Source organism: Drosophila serrata, unplaced genomic scaffold (genome assembly GCF_035046125.1).
Source record: "Drosophila serrata isolate PLE 108 unplaced genomic scaffold, ASM3504612v1 contig_165, whole genome shotgun sequence".
In the NCBI taxonomy this organism is placed as follows: domain Eukaryota; kingdom Metazoa; phylum Arthropoda; class Insecta; order Diptera; family Drosophilidae; genus Drosophila; species Drosophila serrata.
Window position 1 is genome coordinate 130,881 of NW_028257063.1, and position 22,200 is coordinate 153,080.

The 22,200-nt window shown below is 43.0% G+C and overlaps 3 protein-coding genes across 7 annotated transcripts in view; 1 reads left to right on the plus strand and 2 right to left on the minus strand.

Annotated features, from left to right (window-relative positions):
* The window catches only part of cGlr1 (cGAS-like receptor 1), an 89,530-nt gene that overhangs the window by 10,515 nt on the left and 56,815 nt on the right, over positions 1 to 22,200 (minus strand). The gene's annotated exons all lie outside the window — the stretch shown is intronic.
* Positions 380 to 8,526, minus strand: tun (N-terminal glutamine amidase tungus). 2 transcript variants are annotated; one of them, XR_015270355.1, is made up of 6 exons: positions 7,263 to 8,517; positions 3,753 to 3,906; positions 3,543 to 3,691; positions 3,359 to 3,483; positions 2,980 to 3,291; positions 1,344 to 2,913 (listed from the first exon to the last, which is right to left on the minus strand). XR_015270355.1 is itself a non-coding variant. In XM_086826796.1 (5 exons), the coding sequence occupies exons 1-5, from the start codon at positions 7,319 to 7,321 to the stop codon at positions 3,161 to 3,163; spliced, it is 618 nt and encodes a 205-aa protein (XP_086682922.1). In that variant the 5' UTR covers positions 7,322 to 8,526; the 3' UTR covers positions 380 to 3,160. The 2 variants fall into 2 exon arrangements, 1 of the variants encoding a protein (XP_086682922.1); XM_086826796.1 differs by having other exon boundaries at positions 380 to 3,291; positions 7,263 to 8,526.
* LOC110178319 (facilitated trehalose transporter Tret1) lies at positions 9,514 to 13,011 on the plus strand. Its single transcript, XM_020945429.2, has 4 exons — positions 9,514 to 9,852; positions 10,781 to 11,232; positions 11,344 to 11,652; positions 11,899 to 13,011. The coding sequence occupies exons 2-4, from the start codon at positions 10,788 to 10,790 to the stop codon at positions 12,693 to 12,695; spliced, it is 1,551 nt and encodes a 516-aa protein (XP_020801088.1). The 5' UTR covers positions 9,514 to 9,852; positions 10,781 to 10,787; the 3' UTR covers positions 12,696 to 13,011.

The window sequence follows — 22,200 nt, forward strand, 5'->3', positions numbered from 1 at the left end:
TGTTGATCCTGATCAAGAATATATATACTTTATATAGTCGGAGGTGCCTCCTTCACTGCGTTGCAAACTTCTGACTGAAATTATAATACCCTGCAAGGGTATACAAATTAAATTCAGAAAACAAGGATAGGTGAACAATAATAATAACTATATGAAAAAATGCAAAGAATCAGAATAAGAGAATGCTTATCAAAACAATTTATCCAAAATCCTAAAAAAAATATGTATCCATTAATCTTCACTAAATGTTTACTTCTTCCGTTCTGGGAACCATGCAGTCAGCATAAACTGGAAAATAGGTTTAAGGGGATTCCCAAATATTCCAGATACTTTTAGGTACTTTCCGCAAAAGGAATAAGATACGCAGACCAGGCGAGGGTTTTTTAAAATGCAATTTCAAGAATATTTTATTGATCGGTATTTTTAATTTAAGTGGTATTTATATTGATTTTCCATTAGCGCTTTGCATTTTGCAGAATTTTAAATTGAATGTTATTGCATTTGCTGCTCGCCGCGCTTTGACATTGGTTTTATTTGTTTTTTTGTTCTTTTATTTATGCACGTGTATAAATACTATAGGGAGTTGCAAAAATATTTTACAATAACAATAAAAAGTACGATCGATAGTTGGTACGTTTGGATAATTGATAGATAAATAGAGTAACAAAGGCGTAGGCCAATAAAGCATGGAGCTCATCGAAAATCTTCGTGTCGGTCAGTTGGGAGGGACTGTGACTGTGTTAGGATTGTGGGAGGGTCTTCGAGGGAGAGTATTGAAACCACTTGCAGCTGTCTTGGGGTTCAGATGAAAGGGTTGGATTCGTGGGAGGTCTTGGCCTGTCCCGATCTGTTCTCGGAGGATCGCTCCCCTTTGATTATCTACAGATACTGCTTCTGAACCAAAGGGCTGCGCGGGTTCGCATTCGTCGATCCTGTGTGTATGTGTTTGCTTTGCTTTTTTCTGCTCAGTTGTGTTCGTTTCAGTTAAATATATATATATAAGTATGCTTATGTAAAAAAGAGTAAAAAGACGCACATATCTCGCGGCTGGCGCCAAAACTTAATGCTTAGCTTATAACTATATATATATATAATCTGCCCGTTATATGTCTATGTATTTGCGAGAGATGCAATATTGTTTATATGCCATGTTATCGGGTGGTAGTAGAAAATTGGAAGAGAAAAAGAGTGACGCATATGCTGAGTTACACGATAATTTATGCTCTATCTATGTGAGTGAGTGTCGCCTATATATAATTGATTTTTACACAATTTATTATTGCAAATCGCTCCGATGAACGATCAACAATAGAGATGAGCCGTCGCCGGATGAAACTCAAGGGTAATCGTGTAAATAAATGTATATATATATATATCTATCTAATCGCAGATACATTGAGAACATTGAGAAACGTTTCAAGATTTTGTTTGTTTTTTTTTTTCATCGTTTTTTGGTTGTTTGCTAGAGTTTTATAATTAAGAGTTTAGGTTTAACTTTGAGACTTTTGCACAGCATTTATTTTTATACATCCTCGTTTATGTTCTAAATATTCATATGAGCATACGGCATACGAATCGAGTAAAAACCTCTCTATACAAATCCAAAAACCAATGTAAACCAGTGAGTCAAAAATAAATGCGAGTTTCGGTAACTAATCCGAGTGAAAAGTTTTGGAAGTCGGACAACAAACAATCGAAAGAAGCCTGAAAGGTAACTCTAGGGCAGGGCTTCCCATGCAGTTCACCTGGAGGACCCAAAACCCATTCGGTCAGCTTCGTGAGACAAGCCGAATGGCGTTGAGGTCCTCAAGGATACCTTGGGAGCATTCCTGCTTCAGGGGATAGTGGACAAAGGGAGTAGGCTTGGAAGAGGGGCTGCTGCTACAATCGAGCGTATAATGAATCAGTCTTTGCGCGTCACAAGTCGTCAATCGAATGGGGAAACGATACGATAAATATATCAAAAATCAACGCTAAGCGGGGCTTGGAATCAAGGATATTTCGGGTATTTCGGAGCGGGGCTGCTAATGCGGACTCGTCTGAGGATCCTCGGGCTTACAAACCGTACAAAAACTAGCTAGATACAAACATACAATACACATTTTATCAGTAATATCGTCGATTCGACTCGATTAATCGATTAGCTTCGATTGGGTTTCCGTTGTATACAAAGTAGATAATTAATTATCGAATTACAAATATAATTGCGGTACGAGTACGTAATTAGTGTAAATACAAGTAAAACAAGTTAACAAGCTTTAATGCCATAATCCGCCTCGAAGTCGAATTCAATTTCGATATCGCTTAGAGTCGACGTGTTAACGTTAGATTAGAATTAGAATTAGAATTGTAATTATAATTAGAGTAGAGTAAAGTTAGAGTTAGGTGTGGGTTAGCTTTGAGCCTAGCCAAAAATTGAATTACAGAATCGAGAGCGTAGCGTTTAGTATGCAAAGTGGTAGTAGATCCATATCCATATGTATATATAGTATGCATATATGTATATGTATGTATATGGCGCACATCCGTTCGGACATCCGCCGGCTTGTTTACTCGTAATTGGTGCGTTTCGATTTCGTTAGGTTTAGAGTTACAAAAAGTACTTAAGAGAGAGAGTAAGTGAGTAACGAATAAAAATCTCATCCTGCCCTCGGCTATCGGTATGCTTGCATACACATATATCGTGTAATACATATATGGTGTGTGGGTGTATACATATATATATATATATATATATATATATATATATGTTTTTATCGAATACAGTACAATACAAATACAATATACGTACAATAAAAAAATGTATAATTAGATTTATAATTTCTTTAGAATTGAATTTCAATACAAATGAACGCGAAGAGCTGCGCCAGCGTCTGTTGTAACCTTCTTCTGCACTTGATTTCTGCTGTTAACCTGAATACAAAAATACATTATCATAAATATATTTATATTTATATGTATATATGTATATATTTATACTTATATATGTTTATATGTTTGCGTGTATATGTATGTATGTATATGTATGCAATTGGTAATTAACTGTCTGGTAACGACAACGACAAAACGATTTCGATACGGATTTTGTATTTGGATGAGATGTGCTTGCTGGATGCTGCTTGCTACAGGATGCAGGATGCCCGTTTTGTGGCTCCTCTCTCTACTTGTTGTTCTGCGCCATCACATGGGGCGACTTGTAGAAGTTCTGCACAAACTCGGAGAGGCTATAGACTGCTCCAGGACCCTTGCCTGCGCTCATGCAGATAAAGTCCCCCAGACAGTGCAAGTTGGCTATAAGGAAAAGGGTTTTATCCATTAATCAGGTTTCTATACATCAGTATATCTATCCTAGACGTACTGTTGGAGAGAATGGGTGGATATGAGGGCGGCGGCTTGATCCAACTGCCATCCGGCCGACGCATGTGACGACGGTCCGAGGAGAACTCAATGAGATATGTGTCTGCGGGTATGACTCTGAAGAATCTGTAATTTAAATAGAATAAGGCATTGGCTCTTTAGGGATCCTTTGCTCAAAGACTCACCTGTGGTGCTCCGGTCGCAGGGCCAGATCAGAGCGGAACGTCTCCGTCACGTACTTGTGGAAATATGTGGGAAAGGGCAGCGTGGTGTCCAGATCAAACACCAAGCAGCGGTTCGGCGAGGGATTGTGCATAAAGAAGACGTGGTAGTCCTGCAGGTTAATTAGGAATGATGTAAAATAATTTCATACATATAACATTATAAATACTCACCCATATCACAACTTGATCGTCGCCACGTCCCGCCTTCTGACGCCACAGGGGCACGGTGCGACCCTCGTTGGAGACGAACACGGCATAGCACTTGGACAGCTCCTCGGGCCGCGTTCGCTTCACCTGCTCGCATAGCTTCCACACGTTCTCCTCGCTTCAAGGATAGAAAGAAAAACGTGAGCAATCAATAGATGCACTACTTAAGACCAAGATTAGGTGAGGGGTCGGTGGCGCGAGTCAAAGTTCCAGTTCCAGTTCTAGTCCGGTTCTTGGTCTAGGGGTAATCCCTGCACGAAATGTCAAGTGGCTGGGCTCATTCCTAACCTTTATCAGCAACAGGCCGCCTCTTGTTGGCATTATAATAATCGATTTTGCTCGGCACGCGGCTCTGGCTGTTTGGCCCAAAGTTCTCCTCGGTGTTTATGGCTCCTTTGAAATAAATTCCAATCAATTTGGCTGCCACACATTGTTGCTCGCATGTTGGCGTGGGCTAAGGATACGGATTGGGCTCGGTCGCTCGCTCGTTCAGGTGCATGCGAGTGGGCCATTAAACTAGGTGGCCATATCAACAGTTACAGCCACAGGGATTGCAGGAGGAGGAGGAGGAGGCCCAGAGGGGGCGAGGAGGGTGGCAGTTGGGAAGAAGGCGGCAGGTTGCCCACTCAAGTGGCGCGGTCAAAAGTCGCGACTGAAAGTGGCTCGCGGCGATATCGTGAGCTGGTGTTATTAATGCGCCGCCAGGCAGAGATTGCCCCCCAACAAGGTATTGGGTTAGTGCACATAAAGAAAATTTATGGGGAGTCTTAATGGGTGGAAATTCTTGGTCGTTCTTGGAAAGACAGCTTTTTAATGGAAAGCCACTTAAAGGACCTTAAGACTCATTATTTCTTTACTAATATTCATAGTAATTAGATCATCAAGTAGGAATATAAATAGTTTTAGAAACTTTCAACTCTTGAAATCGTTTTTAAAATCCTTTCAAACTTTAATCTTTAAGAACAATCTTTTTAAACTTTTTTGATTCGATATTATACCAAGTTAATTTACTATAATTTCTTAAAGTGTACTTTGGAGCCAAGGTTTTCTCACCCCGTTACCACCCCCTTCAAGAGGCTTCCCCGGTGCCTAAGGGCGCCCGCAGCGGGTGAAATGCCAGAAGGCAGTGTCTAAAAGTTTGGCCACAGTTGGCTGCTGGCTGCAACCGCCACCCACAGATGGCGCTGCTGTATGGTGTATGTGTATGCGGGCGGGAAAAATGAGAGCGGGAGAGGAGGCCGCCTGCTTTTCCAGACTGGAAGGGAGAGATGATGAGATGACGAGCACGAATCTGAGTGCAAATGTGAGTGCGCGAGGCAGCAGCAGCGGCACTCGCGAATTAATCAATGAACGTGTCCTGCGGGAGTGGAGGGAGAGTGGAGAGGGGGGAAGCAAGGATTTGAGGTGGCCGAGTGCGATGGGGATGAGGTCAGAGGACGCGACGACATTTTATCTGGCCATGTTAATGTGTGTGCGTGCGTGTGTAAAAAACTTTTTTATGTTCTGCGCCTTTTACTTGATATTTGTTGTCGCTTTTTTTTGTTTAGCTTTTTGCTTTGCTTTCTCTGCTTTCCTGAGTGTGGGTTGGTGTGTTAGTGTGTGTGTGGGAGCACATAAAACTCATATCACGCGGCAGGATAAACAATTCCCGACCAGCTCCTCGGGGGACCGCCTGCCAAGTTGCCATAACTTTGTGCCGCCATTTTTGCAATTAGCATTTTAAATATTGCACCAACACAGGCATATATATGCACGATATACACTATATATATATTTATATATATATATTCGTAGTACGTCGTAGTATATTTAGTTTAATTTTCGCTTTGGTTTTCGAATGTTTTTGCTGGCTTTGTTGTGGGTCCGCTTGTTTTATAGTCGAAACGCGCCTCTCGCATGTGGCAATAAAAACGAACCCCATTCCCTCTTAATTTTTCCTCCATATATCCTTTTAACCTACCCCACCAAAAGCACACACACACAAACACAAACACCACCACACCACACACACTCACACAAGCACACACACAGATTCAGTGGCACGCTTTTCTTGTTAGCAGACATGACCGTTTGACCCAATTTCTGGAGCTGCGCAGCGCCGAACGGCGCCGCATCAGGATTCTCGGAACAGGATCCAAAAGCTGAGCGACTCCCGGGGGATGAGGAGGAGGAGGAGGAGGCGGCGGAGTAGGATGCGAAGAAGGAACCAGAAAGGACAACGAGCGCGGGAGTGAGTGAGTAATGAGCGAATTTGAATGCAAAGCGAGCCACATCGACGAGCCAGCGATGAGGAGCGAGGAGCACGAAGTCAGCTCTGGGATAATGAAAATCATCCAAACAGAGAGACAGGACTACGGACAACAGGACATGCTCCGTCGACGCTGCTGCTGCTGCTGCTGTGTGGCGAATGTTGTTGCCAAAAGAGATAACGCACAAAAATAAAATATACATAATTAAAAGACGAACTGCTCGGGCAGTGCCAGGGACTGGCTGGCCGGCCATGAGATAATCATTTACAGCAGCGTCAGACCGGGATTGGGAATCAGAGGGAAGAGGGAATCATGGCACCCGGGAGGTTAATCCTATTTTACAAAAAACCGTGGTTGTTCATTAGTATATTAGCATTTAAATATTTAATATTAATATTTCATTTGATTTTTTAAGGTTCATTTTTGTGTTACATAAAGAACCATACTTATCAAAGCTAGTTTTTCAATTTTATTGATTATGAACCTTTTGCTTTAAAAATGAAAAGAAAGTATTTGTCAAAATAAATATGGGAAATAAGCTTTAAAAGTACTGAGTTTACTAGGAGCTACGGAAATCATAATAAACATTGATGATCCTTAGATAATAACAAGATGTTGATTTACAATATCATTAACAATTTCGATTATTAAAAGCATCAGGAGGATCAGCTATTTTGACAATATATAAAGATAATATTGCTCGTAGAATGGAATTTCCTATTGTTATTTATTGAACAACTAAACTTCAGTTATAAAATAATAACTTTTCAACGATTAATAAGCAGTTAAAATAAAATACTCATGATCATAACTCGGTTAATAGTATTTTTATATTAACTAAATATTTAAATAGTAATATTTTCGTTTCTAAACCAACGAGTAACCACTGTTTTTGTTAGATTAAATTAGGCTCAGCTCTATTCCCCGCTGCATTTGAGTTCCCTGGGGGCCTGTCCTATATATCATATACCCATTTACCCGGCTCGGTCGTTAACGTTGCCACTCTGTTGATATCCAGGTGCACAAGGTTGGGTGAATGATTTCGGCTGCCTAATGAAAAAGTTTTCCTCATTCTCCTTCCTTTTTCATCGTCTCAGTTTGTTGTTGTTTTTTGTCGGTTTGTTTTTGTTGTGTTTGTTGTTGTTGTCGTTTGTTGGTGGGTCCGTGTAGCTGTTGCTTTTGTCCGAGCAGGATATTGCTTTATAGATAGGTTATATGTACTCACCAGTAACAGGACACATAGGAGCAGTCCGCTATCTTGGGGAACAGAAAATCCGTGGTCATCTTGATGCGTTCAGCGGGATCTCTGGTGGTTCGCCTTGCTGGTTCTATTGGGTATTTGCGGTGTGGTTATTGGGTTCCCGGGGGTGCTTGGAGCTGGAACTGGGAGCTGGGAGCCGTGAGATCGGAGATTACGCGCGACGTGGACTGGGGACTGGATGTTGTGTTATAATCACTGCATAATGCGCCGCTGCCAGGACGAGGAAAGCAGGGACATTGCCGTGCACTGGTGTGTGTATCCGTATCCGTAGCCGTATATGATGTATCTGTATCTATGTCTATGCGGTGGCATCGGACGATGGATCCTGTCCTGCCAGCCTAATCCCAATCCTGTTGTTCCTGCACCTGGCGCCTCCTCAGCGGCATTCCTCCATCGCCGAGAGCGGACTGTTTTTATATTTTTGTTTCGTTTCGCTTTTTCCTGGCTTCCAGGATGCTGCTGCTGCTCCTTCTTCTCAGCTTCCTTCGCTGCTGCTGCTGTCACTCACTCACACTTGCACGCACAGAACGCAGGACGACACACAGGACACCGCACACACATACACATGCACTGTAGCTCTCTCACGAAAGAGCAAAAATTCACCGTTTTTCGTTACGTTCCGTGCAATTTTTGTGCAAAATTTTGTGCCAAGATTATGCCCAGAATGAGGGATAAATTGTTGATGCGTCCTTTTCGTTCGAATCGGGAAAGAACACCAGCTCGAAAACAAGCGCGGCGCTCATCCCACGCAGGACGAGGACGAAGGATGGGGCGACGACCCAACACACAACCTGGTGACAGAGCCTGGGGCAACAGTCTTAGCAGCAAATCATGGAACGCTGCTGCTGCTGCTGCTGCTCCACGAATGCTTATCAACTTTTGTTTACTTTACGGCCCAGACAGCAAAGTTCCCGGGGGCAAGGTAGGTAGCCACTCTTCGGAAGAATCGCGTAGCGAAGAACGCGGCGGGAGGTCCTACTCTCTTACACGGTTTTCTTCCCTTCCACACACTTCGCTGGTGGTTGCTTTTCCGCTTTTTCCCCGTTTTCTTATTCGCTCGGCACACTCCGCTCTGTGTTGCTGCTTTTCTTTGCTTTTTGCTCGGCACTAGAGATGTTAGTGGAAGTTACTATCGAAAGGGGAACATATGATTTGCCAAAAAGCATGCGAAGAGAGAATAATCAAAGCTTAAAAAATGGTGGAGAAATTCGAAAAAAAAGTGCACACTAAAAGAGAGAGGAGAATGAAAGAGAGGATTTACGTCTCCTAGATAGCTGGGCACACTTAAAACGCTTATGAGCAGGGTGCTGGCAGACTGCGCAAGGAAATCAGTCGCTTATGTTAAGTTTTCTGCTCCAAACATAAATCAAAGGATAAAAAACGCAATTTGCCACGGAAAAATAATGGAAAACTCTCAAGAAAGGCTCATAAACTCTCCAGAAACAACGTTGCCGTACTGATAAACATGGGGGTTGAAAATTCAAACTGTTTCAGTTATCTGACAAACCTTGCTTGCTACAACCCTCACTGTCATCTGACACAAGCTGAGTGTATTTATTACCTATCAACGGTTTTTCGGTTTTATATTTGTATCTTTTTTGTACCTCCCTCTTTTAAAACCCTTTATATGCTGCTAACACCTCGCGTTAATCAACGCTATCTAATCATTATCATCATCACTAATGGCCAATTGACAGCACGCAGTTTTAGCAAAGCCAATTAGTCGTGCCAAAATAGACAATGTCTGCGTCGCTTTTTAATACTCCCGAGAACGGCAATCAGCACAAATATTGCGGCAGGCAAGGCGAAATACTTTTGATTCGATAAGATAAATCTGCGAGCGGTCTGTTTGCCATTGTAAATGCCTCACGAGTGGACTTCCTCCTTCTCGTCCGAAGAGGAGGAGCAGCAGCTCCGCCTGATAAGCGTCAGAAATTTCTGTAATCTGAATTCTATATGTAACATATGAGTTATATGTCGCAGGTCGCCTCAACCCAACCAGAGCCCATTAGGGACTTAATATGGGACGGCTGTAAAGGTCACTCAATGTGCCGTGAACAGAGTGATAAGGGATAGTACAGTGGCACAAAAGGAAAATAATAATGAGTATAGAAATCCTTTTCACTCAATAAGAACTCCGATCAGAAACGATCAGCGTGTCGGTGCCTTTATCAGCGAGCGATCAAAACGATCATGACACACAAATTCTCAAGCCAGGCAAATCTATCTATCGGTGGGATGACGTTGTGCCATGCCGCCTTCTTTATCGCTTGGGATTTTCGGTTGTGTTTGTGCCGAGAGAAAGAGAGAAATCCGTATAGTTCGGATTGCCCCGTCCAACGTGGCAACGTCCAACGGAGCGAACGTTCAGTTGGTTCCAGCGCTTCACCGTCAACGGGTTCGCTCCTCGCTCCGCTCTTGAATCTGGGATACATTTCCAGTCACGACCCCGAGAACCTGTTCTCCCGCCTCGTGGATTTTTCTTTTTTATTTTGGGCAGCAGGTTCTTCGTGACAGTCCCATCTTCAGCTAGAAGAGAAAACCACCACAAGCAGTAAGTCAAAATACTCGAGTTAAATTGAATGCCATGCGGATCCATTGAAACAATTAATTGGCATCGATTGATCAAAGCTATACGGCGGCGGCGCGAAGCAACTCAACTTGCGATCCACAAAACAAAACGATCAACGATCCGCGATCAGCTGTGGCCCAGTCCCACTTTCATCCTCCACGCGAGGAAGAGGGTCAACAGTCGGCGCACTTCTTATCGGGCCATTAGCTAGTTGCCGATGACAAGGCCAAGTCGGAGGAACAATTATAATAGTAATAAACAAGAAAACAAGAAAACAGGAAAGGAAGGTTAGCAACAGGCACCGAAGCTATGAGCACCCTTATAGCGAATTCTGAACTAGAATCGTTTAGGTCACATGTGAAAAACTGGTTTATTGGGATTAGTTTTACAATTTCATTAGAGATTCATAGGCCTTTCGTAAGAGAGAGAGTTGAAACATAAAGATACAGATATTATAAAAGATATCTATTGTGTTATGTATCTTGTAAATATGCATCTCAATTGAACTTTATAGTAAAGTGATTAGTCTAATACTAATTTCAAGAGAATTTATTTTTTCCCAGCAACTATAAGATTTAGTGTTCTGAATTTGGCAAACTCTAAGTTGATATATGAATGTGTACCAAAGGTCTCGTAATTCTCCGCCAGAGAGTCGGGTAATCTATTCTTCAGTTATAAAGACAAAGCCAAGACAAATATACAAACCCTATACTTTATTGTAGGTCCATAAAATCTAAGTCTCGACGCAAAGACAAGCGAAAACTGAGTAAACGAACCTGTTGACAATTCGTTAGCTATTTCGTGGACTTTTTGTGACTATGGGAATGTAATTTGCATTACCCTTTGATGGAGGAGGAAGTGATTCACATTAAATCAACGTCACATGACATATTTCTTCTAATTTTTTTAGCACAAATATGGATGAGCAGGAACGGAATCTACAGAATGGCAAGCAGCCGAGGATAGTTTCTGGCTTGGATCGGCCACTGAAGACACCACCGCCTGGGGAACAATTCCGTGCAGTGCGGCGTCAAGTGGTGGCTGTTATCCTGGCCAACGTGGGTGTCTTTTCCACAGGCATGACCCTGGCCCTGCCCACTGCCACTTTGCATCAACTGAAGAACCCCAAGGAGAGTGTCTACTTAAGTACATCCCAGGCTTCCTGGTTTGCCTCAGTCAATGCTCTGGCAGCCCCACTGGGTGGCCTCTTGTCCGGCTTTCTATTGGATAAAATAGGACGTAAGCGTTCCTTGATTGTGCTCAATGTCCTTACCATTCTCGCCTGGATTCTGCTTGCCACACCCAGTGGAACCGACCAGGGAGCATTCTTCTGGCAGCTCATCGTCTCACGAACTATACTGGGTGAGTCTTGGGTGATAGCAGACGGAAAAAACCATAAAAATCACACCCATTTCCCATGGCTTATCTGTGTTTATATATAATATATGTATTAATATTCCCATTCGATTATAGGCATTGGCATGGGTCTGGCTAGTGCTCCGCCAGGAGTTTATGCTGCTGAGATTAGTGTGCCAAGGACGAGGGGCAGTCTCATCCTGGGCACCTCCATCTCAGTGGCTGGCGGTATAACGATACTGTATGGAATCGGTTACTATATCCGCGACGATTTCCGGCTGATCGCTCTCATCTGCTGCGGCTACCAGCTGGTGTCCCTGCTCTGTGTTTTGCCACTGACGGAAAGCCACTGCTGGCTGCTCTCCAAGAAGCGAGTGACGGAGGCCAAGCGGTCTCTTAATTACTTCCGAGGCTTCAGCAAGTCGGGTGAGTGGAATGGAAGGGAAATCATGTTATACCAGAAACCAGAGGTATCTCTTGTTTATGACTTTCAACAAATCAAAGTCAAGTGGCGCCTAGTGTCGCGTCAAGCCATCCAATTATGATAGCGTGTTTTTTATTAGTATACAAGAAGCTTATCTTCTTGGTAAGAAATTGAAAAATGTTTGGAAACTTGTAGGTTTCCATGGTTCTTTTGGTGCATACATAGTAACAATTCCTCCTCTTTTTCAGATGAAATCACACATCCACTGGTGCTGGAGGAGTTCCAGGTCCTGCAGAAATCTCTGCAGCAGCGTGACGCTGAGGTGAAGGTGTCCTTCTGGGCAAGCCTCAAGGAACCGGAGGTCCACAAGCCACTGCTCATCCTGATGTCACTCTTTGCTTTCCAGCAGCTGACTGGCATCTTTGTGGTCATTGTATACGCAGCAGAGATCTCTCTGGATGCTGGCATCGAGATCGATCCGTTCATGTGCGCCCTGCTTATTGGACTGGCCCGTCTGGTGACCACTTGTCCCATGGGCTATATCCTGGAGCTATGGGGTCGCCGGCGTGCGGGTATCATCTCCACATTGGGCATGGCTATCTGCATGCTGATGCTGGCCGGACACAGCAAGATTGACTTCCTCCGGAACATTCCCTATCTGCCAGTGGTGGCCATTGTGGGTTTCATTGTACTGAGCACCCTCGGTCTCTATACACTGCCCTTCTTCATGATCTCAGAGCTGTTTCCGCAGCGGGTGAGAGGTCCTGCATCAGGACTCACAGTGGCCGTGGGCATGTTCATCTCTTTCGTGTGCCTGAAAACCTTTCCCGACCTCAAGGAGGCCATGGGCATGCGCAACTGCTTCGTCTTCTTCGGAGTCATGGCTATCCTGGCCCTCATCTTTGTGTACTGGGCTCTGCCGGAGACGCGGCGGCGAACTCTCTTGGAGATCGAAGAGCAGTTCCGCTCTGGGAGAAGCAGCAAATCTCGCTCCCAGGCTGATGTCGAGATGAAGGAGGTCTTTGTCCGTCGACCAGAGGAGTAATGTCTTAAGTTCAGGAGAATATTATGGTTAAGGGATCCCGATGAGTGCTTAGTACTGTGATAGAGAATAACAACAACAAAGGCCACTTATAAAATAAAACCCCACATTGGAAAATTGAATAAACAAGTTTCGGTGCACTTACTAGCTTTTATAAATATTTTAAATAGTTATAAAATGAGCTACAAACTGCCAATTGATTTGTTATAAGAAAATTTCCTAAGAATCTTATTTGAAATATTTAATAAAATTAAAAAAAATTCAAGACGTTCTGAAATGTTTTGCAAAAATCTGAAATAAGTATTTTATTTGAAAAAGTATAAGACACTTCTATAGTTTTTAGTTATTCCATTTTACTCGTAGTTAATAATTTAAAAAATACACTGTAGAATACCTTAACTAGACTCTTGTTTATTTTGAGTAAGCAACGTTAACTTAAGTAGATTAAGTCTACCTAAACGGAGGTCGGTTGCTGATAAGAGCCTGTCTACCTGTTCACCAACACATTCCAGCGGACACACTCACGCACCTGCTCTCTAGGCAGTGATATATATATTAATTTCACCTCGATTTGGTCTCTCAATCATTCGGGGAACTCAATCGGATTGACGCTCTCCGATCGTGTTCTCTCCCTCTCTCTATTAAAGTCAAGTTCGTGGCCAACGTCATTCGTTTTGTGATCAAATGGGAATGAGACATTTGAGGGGGTATGGAAACAGTATCCAGAGTAACTCACAGATTTCTGAATCAGATTTCTATATTAAAACTAAAAGCTTATGCAAACTAATATAGGCGCGACACATTTAAGTAAATACGAAACGTGTACCTAGTTAATATGCATGCCGGAAAGCTGGTCAAGGTATTGCATAAGTATTACGAGTGGGAAGTAATAATAGATTTAAGATATTACTTTTAGGTATAAGAGGAAAAACTACTCTATATTTATTATGGCTGTGGGTTTTCAAGTTTTCTAACAATTAAATTTACTAATTTGAATCTGAATCTGAAGCAAAATAATAATTGATTTGAATATTATATATCATTACTATTTTGGCGCTAAAAAATGATAAGTTCAGCTAGAAAAATATTCAATATTCTATTGTTCAATGATTAAGAATCTTTTTCAAGTAATTAAATAAATAATAAATTCATAAAAGAATGATATTATTTGATATATCAATTAACCATGTTTCACCAACTTAGTTATTAATTTAAAACCTTTTTTTTTAATTTGTGGTGTCAACGTGTGTGGTCGCGTTTTGAAAAAGATTCTTAAATTATTATTTGAGTGCCATACAATGAAAGCGTAGCAGATGCAATTGCCGGCAATTAAGTGCAGTGCCGATCTGCGTTATGGTAATGTTAATGGTAATGGTAATGTCGATAATATGCCATCGCCAAGGGACAGCTTGCTCCAACGAAGACTGAAGACACAAACTCTGTCCCTCATTATGCCCTGGGCAGCCCCAAATAAAAAAAAATATAAATGAAGGGAAAAATCTGTTCTGCTTTGGCCTTTAACGAGCAGGAGTTCCTTTTGGCGTCTCTGGGATGCGTGTGCCCCAAAATTCGGACTACCAGAGAGAAGCGCGTTAAAAGCGCATTCTGACCAAGGCATCCGCCCTTCAGGTTCCCCCAAACACTAAAAGAAAATACTTAATCTGGCGAAATCATATAAAATTTAAATGTTGCTGATAAAGGGAGTAATATAAATAAGTTAGCTACTCTTCTAGTTCTTAAAAAATATCAATTCCAACTAAAGAAACTGTAAGAAAATATGAATGTTTAATATGTAATCCCGTTCTGAGCAAATGGAATCTTAAAGATATCACTTTCTTCCTCAGTGCATCACGTGGTTAGCTTCAGGCGTCGAGGCGTACGTTTATGTAATTATAATAAGTTTTCAATTTTATGGCTTAATAATGCGGTGGGCAGTGGGCACCAGGCAGGCATCTCCAGCTCCCAACTCTCCACTGAAGCTGCATCCGTTGCCAGCTGGAGTTGGAGCTGAAAACTGAAACTGGGAGCAGCCCCGTCATTAGGCGACAAGCGTTTAGGCCATGTCAGAAGCGGAGCAGCCAAAAAAAAGAAGTAAAACGAAGACATTGTTTCGGGGCGATTAAGTCAACAAGACGGCGCTAACATGGACCAAAAGGTTGAATGAACTGATACCGATACCCATGATGATGGCTGGACAGGATAATGCCGAAAATTGATGAGCTGCAAATGTGCGAACATTAAAGTTTCCGCTGGCGATGCGCGGATACTACTTCAAGTCTGCAGAGATTTCCTCTCTTTTCCCTTCATACATCTCACACGTACTTCCCTTACTGGTTAATCCAACACCTGCCGTGAATTTCGCACTTGGACGCATCAATTACCGGGCATCGGTTACAGGATAGAAATGTCAACAGCTCGACAAAAGACAATTAATGGGACGTAACGATTGCTTTGCCAACACGGAATTGGGCAATCGGTGGAGTAATTCCCAACCGCAGCGACATATGCGTTGCAGGAACAATAGAAATCTGTGCGGTTTCATAGACTTGGAGAAATAATATATTTAGAAAATTTAATATTTTATGAATCCTTTTTATATTATATAGAAGAAAAGGGAATTAAATAGTCTAATGTAGAACATTAACTGTTTTAAAAGGAGCTAAGAGGATCTTCTCAGACATTTTTATTATTAACAATCTAATTTTACAATGTACTTTATTACATTCAAAGGTGTTCGTTTATAAACTTACTGATAAATATATTTCTATCTTTTTTGACAGTGTTTCTCTACTTTGAATGCATAGACAAAAAAATCCCTAGTCAACGATGTGAAAACCGCATCGGGGTGGGATGATGGGATGATCAGCCCCGGCATCCTTGACGATCGTCCCGTGGCTCGCTGCGGTTCTGTCATCATTATCCTGTCGGTCTCAGCACGACGCGTGTTCGGGGTTGGGGTTGCTGTTTTTGGCTTTGTTTTGATTCGAATTTGATTATGTTTATAAGGCAATAAATTAGAAAATCAGCACCACACTTGGAGGAACTATAACCGCTTTGTAGCGCTTTGTTCGCAATGACAATGCGGCAGGGAGTCCATTAAATGGTTTAATTTATGGTTGGCCCGGGAGTCGAGTTCCCTTTTGTAGGGATCTCTCTTTCTGTGTGTTCGTGGGTCCAGTTCAGCCATACCCGATCCATACCCCCTTCCCGCGTAAATGACATTGTTAAAACGCCCCAAGTGTCTGCAATTTGTTGCTGCACTTAATGTAGTTATAATTCTTAACTGCACTTAGGGCCAAAAGCGCGAATCCAATGTTCGCATTAAGCCCTAAAACCCTTGGCCTGATCGCCGGGCTGATTGCTTGTGGACGGAGCTCGTCAGCAAATTACAAGTACGAAAAAAAAAAAAAAATGAAAAATAAAAGAAGGGGGATCGAGGGTTCGATCAGGGATACGCAGCTGCAACTTGAGTGAAGACAAGAAGCTCGGACTATGAAATACCTGGTAATCAAATACCAATAGGAGTAAGTTTAAGAAAGATATTAAACGAAAACCCGAAGGCCCACTATTGATTGACTTTTAGAAACCTAATGAATATCGACATTCTTAAAAGATATTTATTTCTTTTCAAATATCCAACTGTTAACAGCTTGTATATACCCATTTAAGCCACAAATACCGGACATAAAAGAAGGCCTCACTTCATGGCCCGATCATCGCCCCATCGATCAGCCAGGCTTGGGCAAAAACCAGAAGTGATTTTCGGCAGCATTACAAATTCGGCTGTGTGCTGCTGGAGGGGCATCAGGGGCATCTTGGCCAGAACCTGTGTTTACCTTCGATCCGATAATCGCAGTGCCTGCCGGAGGTGGGTCTGACCAGGCTCCTTTAAAAGTGTCTGGCAAGGTGTGTGTACTGCCACATTAGCGGGTCTGATACCCCTTTTGGTTGAGATGGTGTTAGCAGCACCTGGTTTTTGAGACAGGGTTGGAGGGAGGTTGGTTGGAGCTAGCCTTAGCTAGACTTGACCCCACACTCCCATTCATGATGAGATGCCAGAAGGAATGCTGCCAAGATTTATGAACGAACGAATGGGCGGCGGTAGGCGTTTCCACCTTAACTGCTCTGGGTAGCTTAAGTACTCGCTGGAGACTTTAATTTTTCAATTAGTCGAGCTACCGTATTTGACTTTAGCTTATCCTGGCCACCGGAGCACCGCCAAAGGGGTCGGGCCAACGAACTGGATGATCCATCCATCCGAACCATTGATTGCAACTCCTTGGTCTCCTCAGACTGACTGGGGCCGGGACTTGGGTTGCATCGTAAAAATATTGCATTTCGATGGCAAACGCTTTCCGCGTTTTACGATTACCACCACAGCAACGAATCCAACGAAGTGCCAAAGTTTTATGGTTACCTTAACACTTTTGCTTGGGATATGGGAACTGGACGACCCTGGCCATCCGAACTCAAAGAGTTTCGATGAGGAAACGGAGGAAGCTCGATGGCCTAGACAAGCGTATAATTGATTTTGATTCTATGATGTGTGTTGGCCGATTTCCAGAGGCGTTGCGAGTCATAAAAACCATAATTACAGTCACATACTGCGTGTGGAAGAGGTGAGTTCTAGGAGTTTCAAGGAAGTTGTTTTACGATTTTAAGAGCGGAATACTGTACTTTAAGGAACTGTAATAGTGTAATTTTAATATTATTTTAAAAGAGTTCTGTAGGAATTCAAACATTCCTGTTTAGAGGAGTCAAAGTCAATTTAATTTACTCCATGATTTTGGAAACTTATATAAAGAAACTATAAGAAAAGTTCCAGTTGAGAAGATTTCAAAAGGTCTTCAAGTTCAGGAATCCTGCAACAGTATCCCAATTAGCCCAAAAATGGAGCACCCTTTTTCCCGCATCGATATTATAGGGGCCCCAGTCTATAATCTGTATGTCCCTTGGCACATCCTATCATTAGCCTGTCAGCGGTTCGAGCTTCGATGTTTGTCTTTCACTCACTGGCGTGTTTATTTGTGTTTGATCAAATAATTTCTGTTTTTATGGCACCATAAATGTCCTTTTGGCAGAGAGAGAGTTCTCCCCCTGGTCCTTTCGGAATTTTCCCTCCAGCTCCTTGGTCTTGTTCTTGTCTTTTCAATTTAGCCATAATTATGTCAGACATTTAATTTATCGCAAGCAGAGGTCCTTGTCGTCGTCATTGTCCCTTTTGCCGTCGCATCTTCTTGCGCACGCAAACTTTCTGGGCCAAAGGACTCACCCTCTTCTGCCGCGGATCCTTTCTCCGGCGGCCATTTTGTGCGAGTGTCAGGGTTCAGTGGAGCGCAGGACTAGATGGACGCCGGACGCAGGAGTAATGTGAGAAAATGTTACAACTTCCAGGCAAAGTCCCGTCAGAGGTCCTCCCGTAATTGCTCATTTTGCTTATCGTCCCGGCCAATCCAGGACCTCTGCAGGTGTGGAATGTCCTGCTCTCCGTCTGGATCAATAAAACCCTGTAAACTCTATAAACATTTCGATTTGTGGAAATTGCGTTTTTATTAATTGGCTTTGACATGCCAGTCATTCGCCCCAGTTTCGTGTCTATCCCATTGTTTTTTATGGCACTCGAAAATCGCGTGCCCTTTGTCCGCCTACACTGTGTGGAGGAGTTCCTCAAGGGGAAGGAGGGAAGGAAATTACGAGTGGTTGTGCAACTCCTAGGCACGGGCAGGGTACATGTCCTTAGATCATTTTATCTTATCGTTTGTCGGCAAACTGTTTACGAAATTGCCGGCCAATTGTTTCGGGCCACGCGTGTCTTTTTGAGGCAAGGTGCAACAGGATCGAGGATGGCAGGATTGCGGGATTGCAGGATGAGGAGGCGAGGTTGCAGTGCAAGCAACCTGCCTGACTGCATCCATCATCGCGTGGCAGCAATGCTCATGATTTGAGGCACATGCGTAACCTGCGCCAATTTGGCGACCCGCACACTCACATAAAGGACACAGAGGACCTCACAAACATACTTGTCCTTTTTTCCTGTGTGTGTTTGGTTTCGAAGAGGACTTGCATCTGCTGGTTGCCAGGAAAGGGGCACCGAGTGGAGAACCCTCAATTAGGCCGCCCCTGCAATTAGAAAAAAAGAGGAATATCCTGCGAGGAGCAGGAGCAGAATCAAGCTCCATTTCAAAGGCATGCAGAAAAGAAACAAAACCCGAAATCGACCAGTTAATTTGACCGCCGGTTTTGCGGGACAGCTAATTTCAGATTAGAAGGGCGCCCACGCCACAATCTTCTCCTTTGGTTTTTTGCTCGCTTCCCAGGCGCATTCCAACGGACAGGACACCGCTCATTAATGACCATGAAATCTAGAGACTCTTTTGCCTCGGAGTCATTCCCGCAGACAGACTGACCTCCAGGCACGAGCCGCCCCAAAAAATACAGCTCCTAAATCGAAAGCAGCTTCTGTATTCTGGTTTTTTGTCGGTGCCTCCAAATGAGTTCCTATCACGCACTGAGGCATGCCTTGCCCGGGGCTGTGATTTTGTTATAATTTGATTAGGCAAAAAGTTGATGTGGGTGTCAGTCTGCCTTGGGTTTGCCCCGCTGACACAAATCACACCCTGCCTCTGGTATTCTGAAGGACTAAAGAGTGGATTCCATTTCAATTACAATATAAGCGAGTGTAAGTTGCGCGATTGCAATCGCATTTTGGGCGCGTGGAAAGCCAAGTCAATCGGAAGAAGTTAAGCCGATTGTCCCGCCCCCTTTTTTCATTACAATCCGCCCTGTTTTTTTTTTTTTTTTGTCTCACAGGAAGTGATGTGCGGCGCACAACCCCCTGGTACTAACTGGGACTAATAAAAACCAAAGCAAATCGAGTTAAACTTCCCACTTCCGTTGCTCATTTGAATGGTTTAGCTTAGAGGGTATGATGGAAGTTATGGGAACGAGGAAAAATGTTGTGTAAATGTTTTCATGATGATTCCCTTTGAAAATAAGTATTTGTTTTTAATTAAATATATTTTTAATAAAATAATTTTTAGCTGAATGCATTAGCTTCTTTATTTTATACATCGAAACAAGGAATACTATATATTATACTTTGAAACAAAGGATAAGTTTCGGTAGATAAGTAATACTCACTGTTAGGGAAGAGAACAAGGCTTATTTAAGTTTATTAAATTTGAGATATTAAACTAAGATATTAATTTTTTATATTAATACCATTTTCCCATTAAAATCTTTAGTCTTTACATGGTTGCAATAATAATAATACACTCTTTTATATAAGTTTACAGGATCCTACCCTATAGACCATATACCTATAATTTTCTAACATATTCCATTTAATGCAACAAATTCCCCTTACCTAAAGGGTATCCTTATCTTCCATACCCTTCAGTACTTTCCATTTTTTGTTGCCCAACTAAACGCACTTCCCACACAGATTTGTGTGTGTGAGCCTTAATTGGGGCGTAGTTGGCTTTTTGGGCTCCGGATTCCGGAGTGCGGACTGCGGACCTCGGACTCCTGGCTCGTGGTTTGGGTAATTGCTAAAAGGCCACTTGAAAGGCTTTCGGTCGCATAATCGCCTTGTCAGATAGAGCAAGACACACGCCGGGAGGAGGTGGGAAGCGACTGAACGAACGAACAAGCTCACTGGGCGTTGGGCGTGGCGAACTGGGTGGTCCGCAGGACCAAAGACCAGGCACCAAACAACGGAGGAGGACTCTGTGCCAAAAAGGGAGAAGTTGGAGGATGAGGAGGAGGACGAGGAGTGTGTTGATGCCACCACGCACGGCTGACTCGCTTGATCTTATTACGCCGCGCTTGGCTGCCTGGGAAAAGTCGGAGGCAGCTGGTAACTGGTAGTAAATGGTACCCGGGTAGCCCGGCCTTTGTGACAGTTTTATCTCTGCCCAGCAGAAGTTCCGCAGGCCAAGGACTCGTCCACGTCCAGGCTCCAGCCATGCCTAAGAATTTTGCATGTTTTCGCACAGGTTTTTGTGGTTTTTTAGGTGGCAAGTGGATTTGCATGCGCCACGCGGCTACGAAAAGGGTTTTCCTTTTAGGCCAGCAGTTCCTCCCTTTCGAGCCATTGATTTTCTAGTCATGGAAACTAATTTCCATTCATCAAGGGTCTGTCCCTCGAATGGATCAATATTACCAACTCCCTCTCCCCTGACAAAACGAACAAACAATCAACCAGCAATATGACAGTTTTATCTTTCAGCGCCAGTCGCCGTCGCCGTCGCAGTGGAATTTCATTTTCGATTCTGAATGCCGAGCGACAATTGTCGAATTCAATTAACGCCTGTGGCACCACCGAGCGTTACTTAACGCCACCACCCAGAGCACCACCCGACGTCCTTTCCCTGCCGCCCAATACACACCAGCTACTCCTCCTTCTACTCGACTCTCATGGGAGGTTTCAAAGGAGGCGGCCTAAAGGATACACTCACGAAAATTGTGTTTCTGTTCTCTTAGGAAACATTATTAAGGTACTTAAGTTAAATTGTTTTTGATTGATGCCATTTAATATGGTAAGACAATATATTTAAGAGTCTTAAGATTGTCTAGTTTTTACTGATCATATCATTTTTCCTTTAAGGAAACTTACTCACTGATATATTTTAGTCAAAACAAGCTATATTTAATGAATGAGAATCACTTGTAGAACCTTAAACCCTGAAAACCCACAAGGTACAGCTTTGATCTTCTGGAAAAGTCACACTTACAGACTTGTATGAATAGATTCCCCTATTAAATAATTGAATATATAATTAAAAACCTTCCTTTAATTATAATGCCCTGCCAATAAATTTCTCCTAGTGAAGGACTACCCGTAGCTGTGGCCGTAGCTGTGGCTGTTTCGCCCAGGTAACGGCTATGCCCAGCGCTGTGTCACAATGCGGATGTGGCTCAGCGGATGATTCCTTGGTGTGGGTGCCACACACTGGGTGTCACTGGGTGCAAGCCTGGTGGGGGATAATTGCCAAGCGAGAGAGTGAGAGCGTGTGCGTGCTGCGTTGCCTCCGCCGATTGGCCGGAACGCGGCTGCAACGGCAACGGCAACGGCTTTGGCTTCGGAACGCTACGGATAAGGCTACGCTCTGCCGCAACGCTCTGCTCTGCTGTGCTCCTCTTTGGACTGCTCCTGTCCGGACCTCATCTTCCAGGGACCATGGACTACCCCTAAACCGTTTACTGAGCGAAGGTTGGGCAGCATGGATGTTATGCAGGCGAACAGTGGGACGAAACTAGGAAGGGAAGTCTTCATAGAAAGTTATTAATCTATAACTTTAAGCCTCATTAATTAAATATTAAGTTATTAAAATCAAACTTTAAACTCTATAAATAACGACTTAAAAAAATACTTATTTATTTAAATTTTTAAATGGAAAGCGATACAAATAATCAAATTCTTCACATTAGTGCAAAATAATATAAAGATATTTATACACCAAATCAAAGCTTTAAAGACTCATAACTCAGCTAAAAAGGCATTAAT

Excerpts from the sequence above, each read along its gene's own strand:
- tun (XM_086826796.1), bottom strand. The coding sequence starts at position 7,321 with ATGACCACGGATTTTCTGTTCCCCAAGATAGCGGACTGCTCCTATGTG. Across the intron at positions 3,692-3,752 it reads ACGATCAAGTTGTGATATGG|GACTACCACGTCTTCTTTAT; the intron begins GTGAGTATTTAT and ends ATTAACCTGCAG. Across the intron at positions 3,292-3,358 it reads TCCACCCATTCTCTCCAACA|CCAACTTGCACTGTCTGGGG; the intron begins GTACGTCTAGGA and ends TTTTCCTTATAG.
- LOC110178319 (XM_020945429.2), top strand. The coding sequence starts at position 10,788 with ATGGATGAGCAGGAACGGAATCTACAGAATGGCAAGCAGCCGAGGATA. Across the intron at positions 11,233-11,343 it reads CGTCTCACGAACTATACTGG|GCATTGGCATGGGTCTGGCT; the intron begins GTGAGTCTTGGG and ends ATTCGATTATAG. Across the intron at positions 11,653-11,898 it reads CCGAGGCTTCAGCAAGTCGG|ATGAAATCACACATCCACTG; the intron begins GTGAGTGGAATG and ends CCTCTTTTTCAG.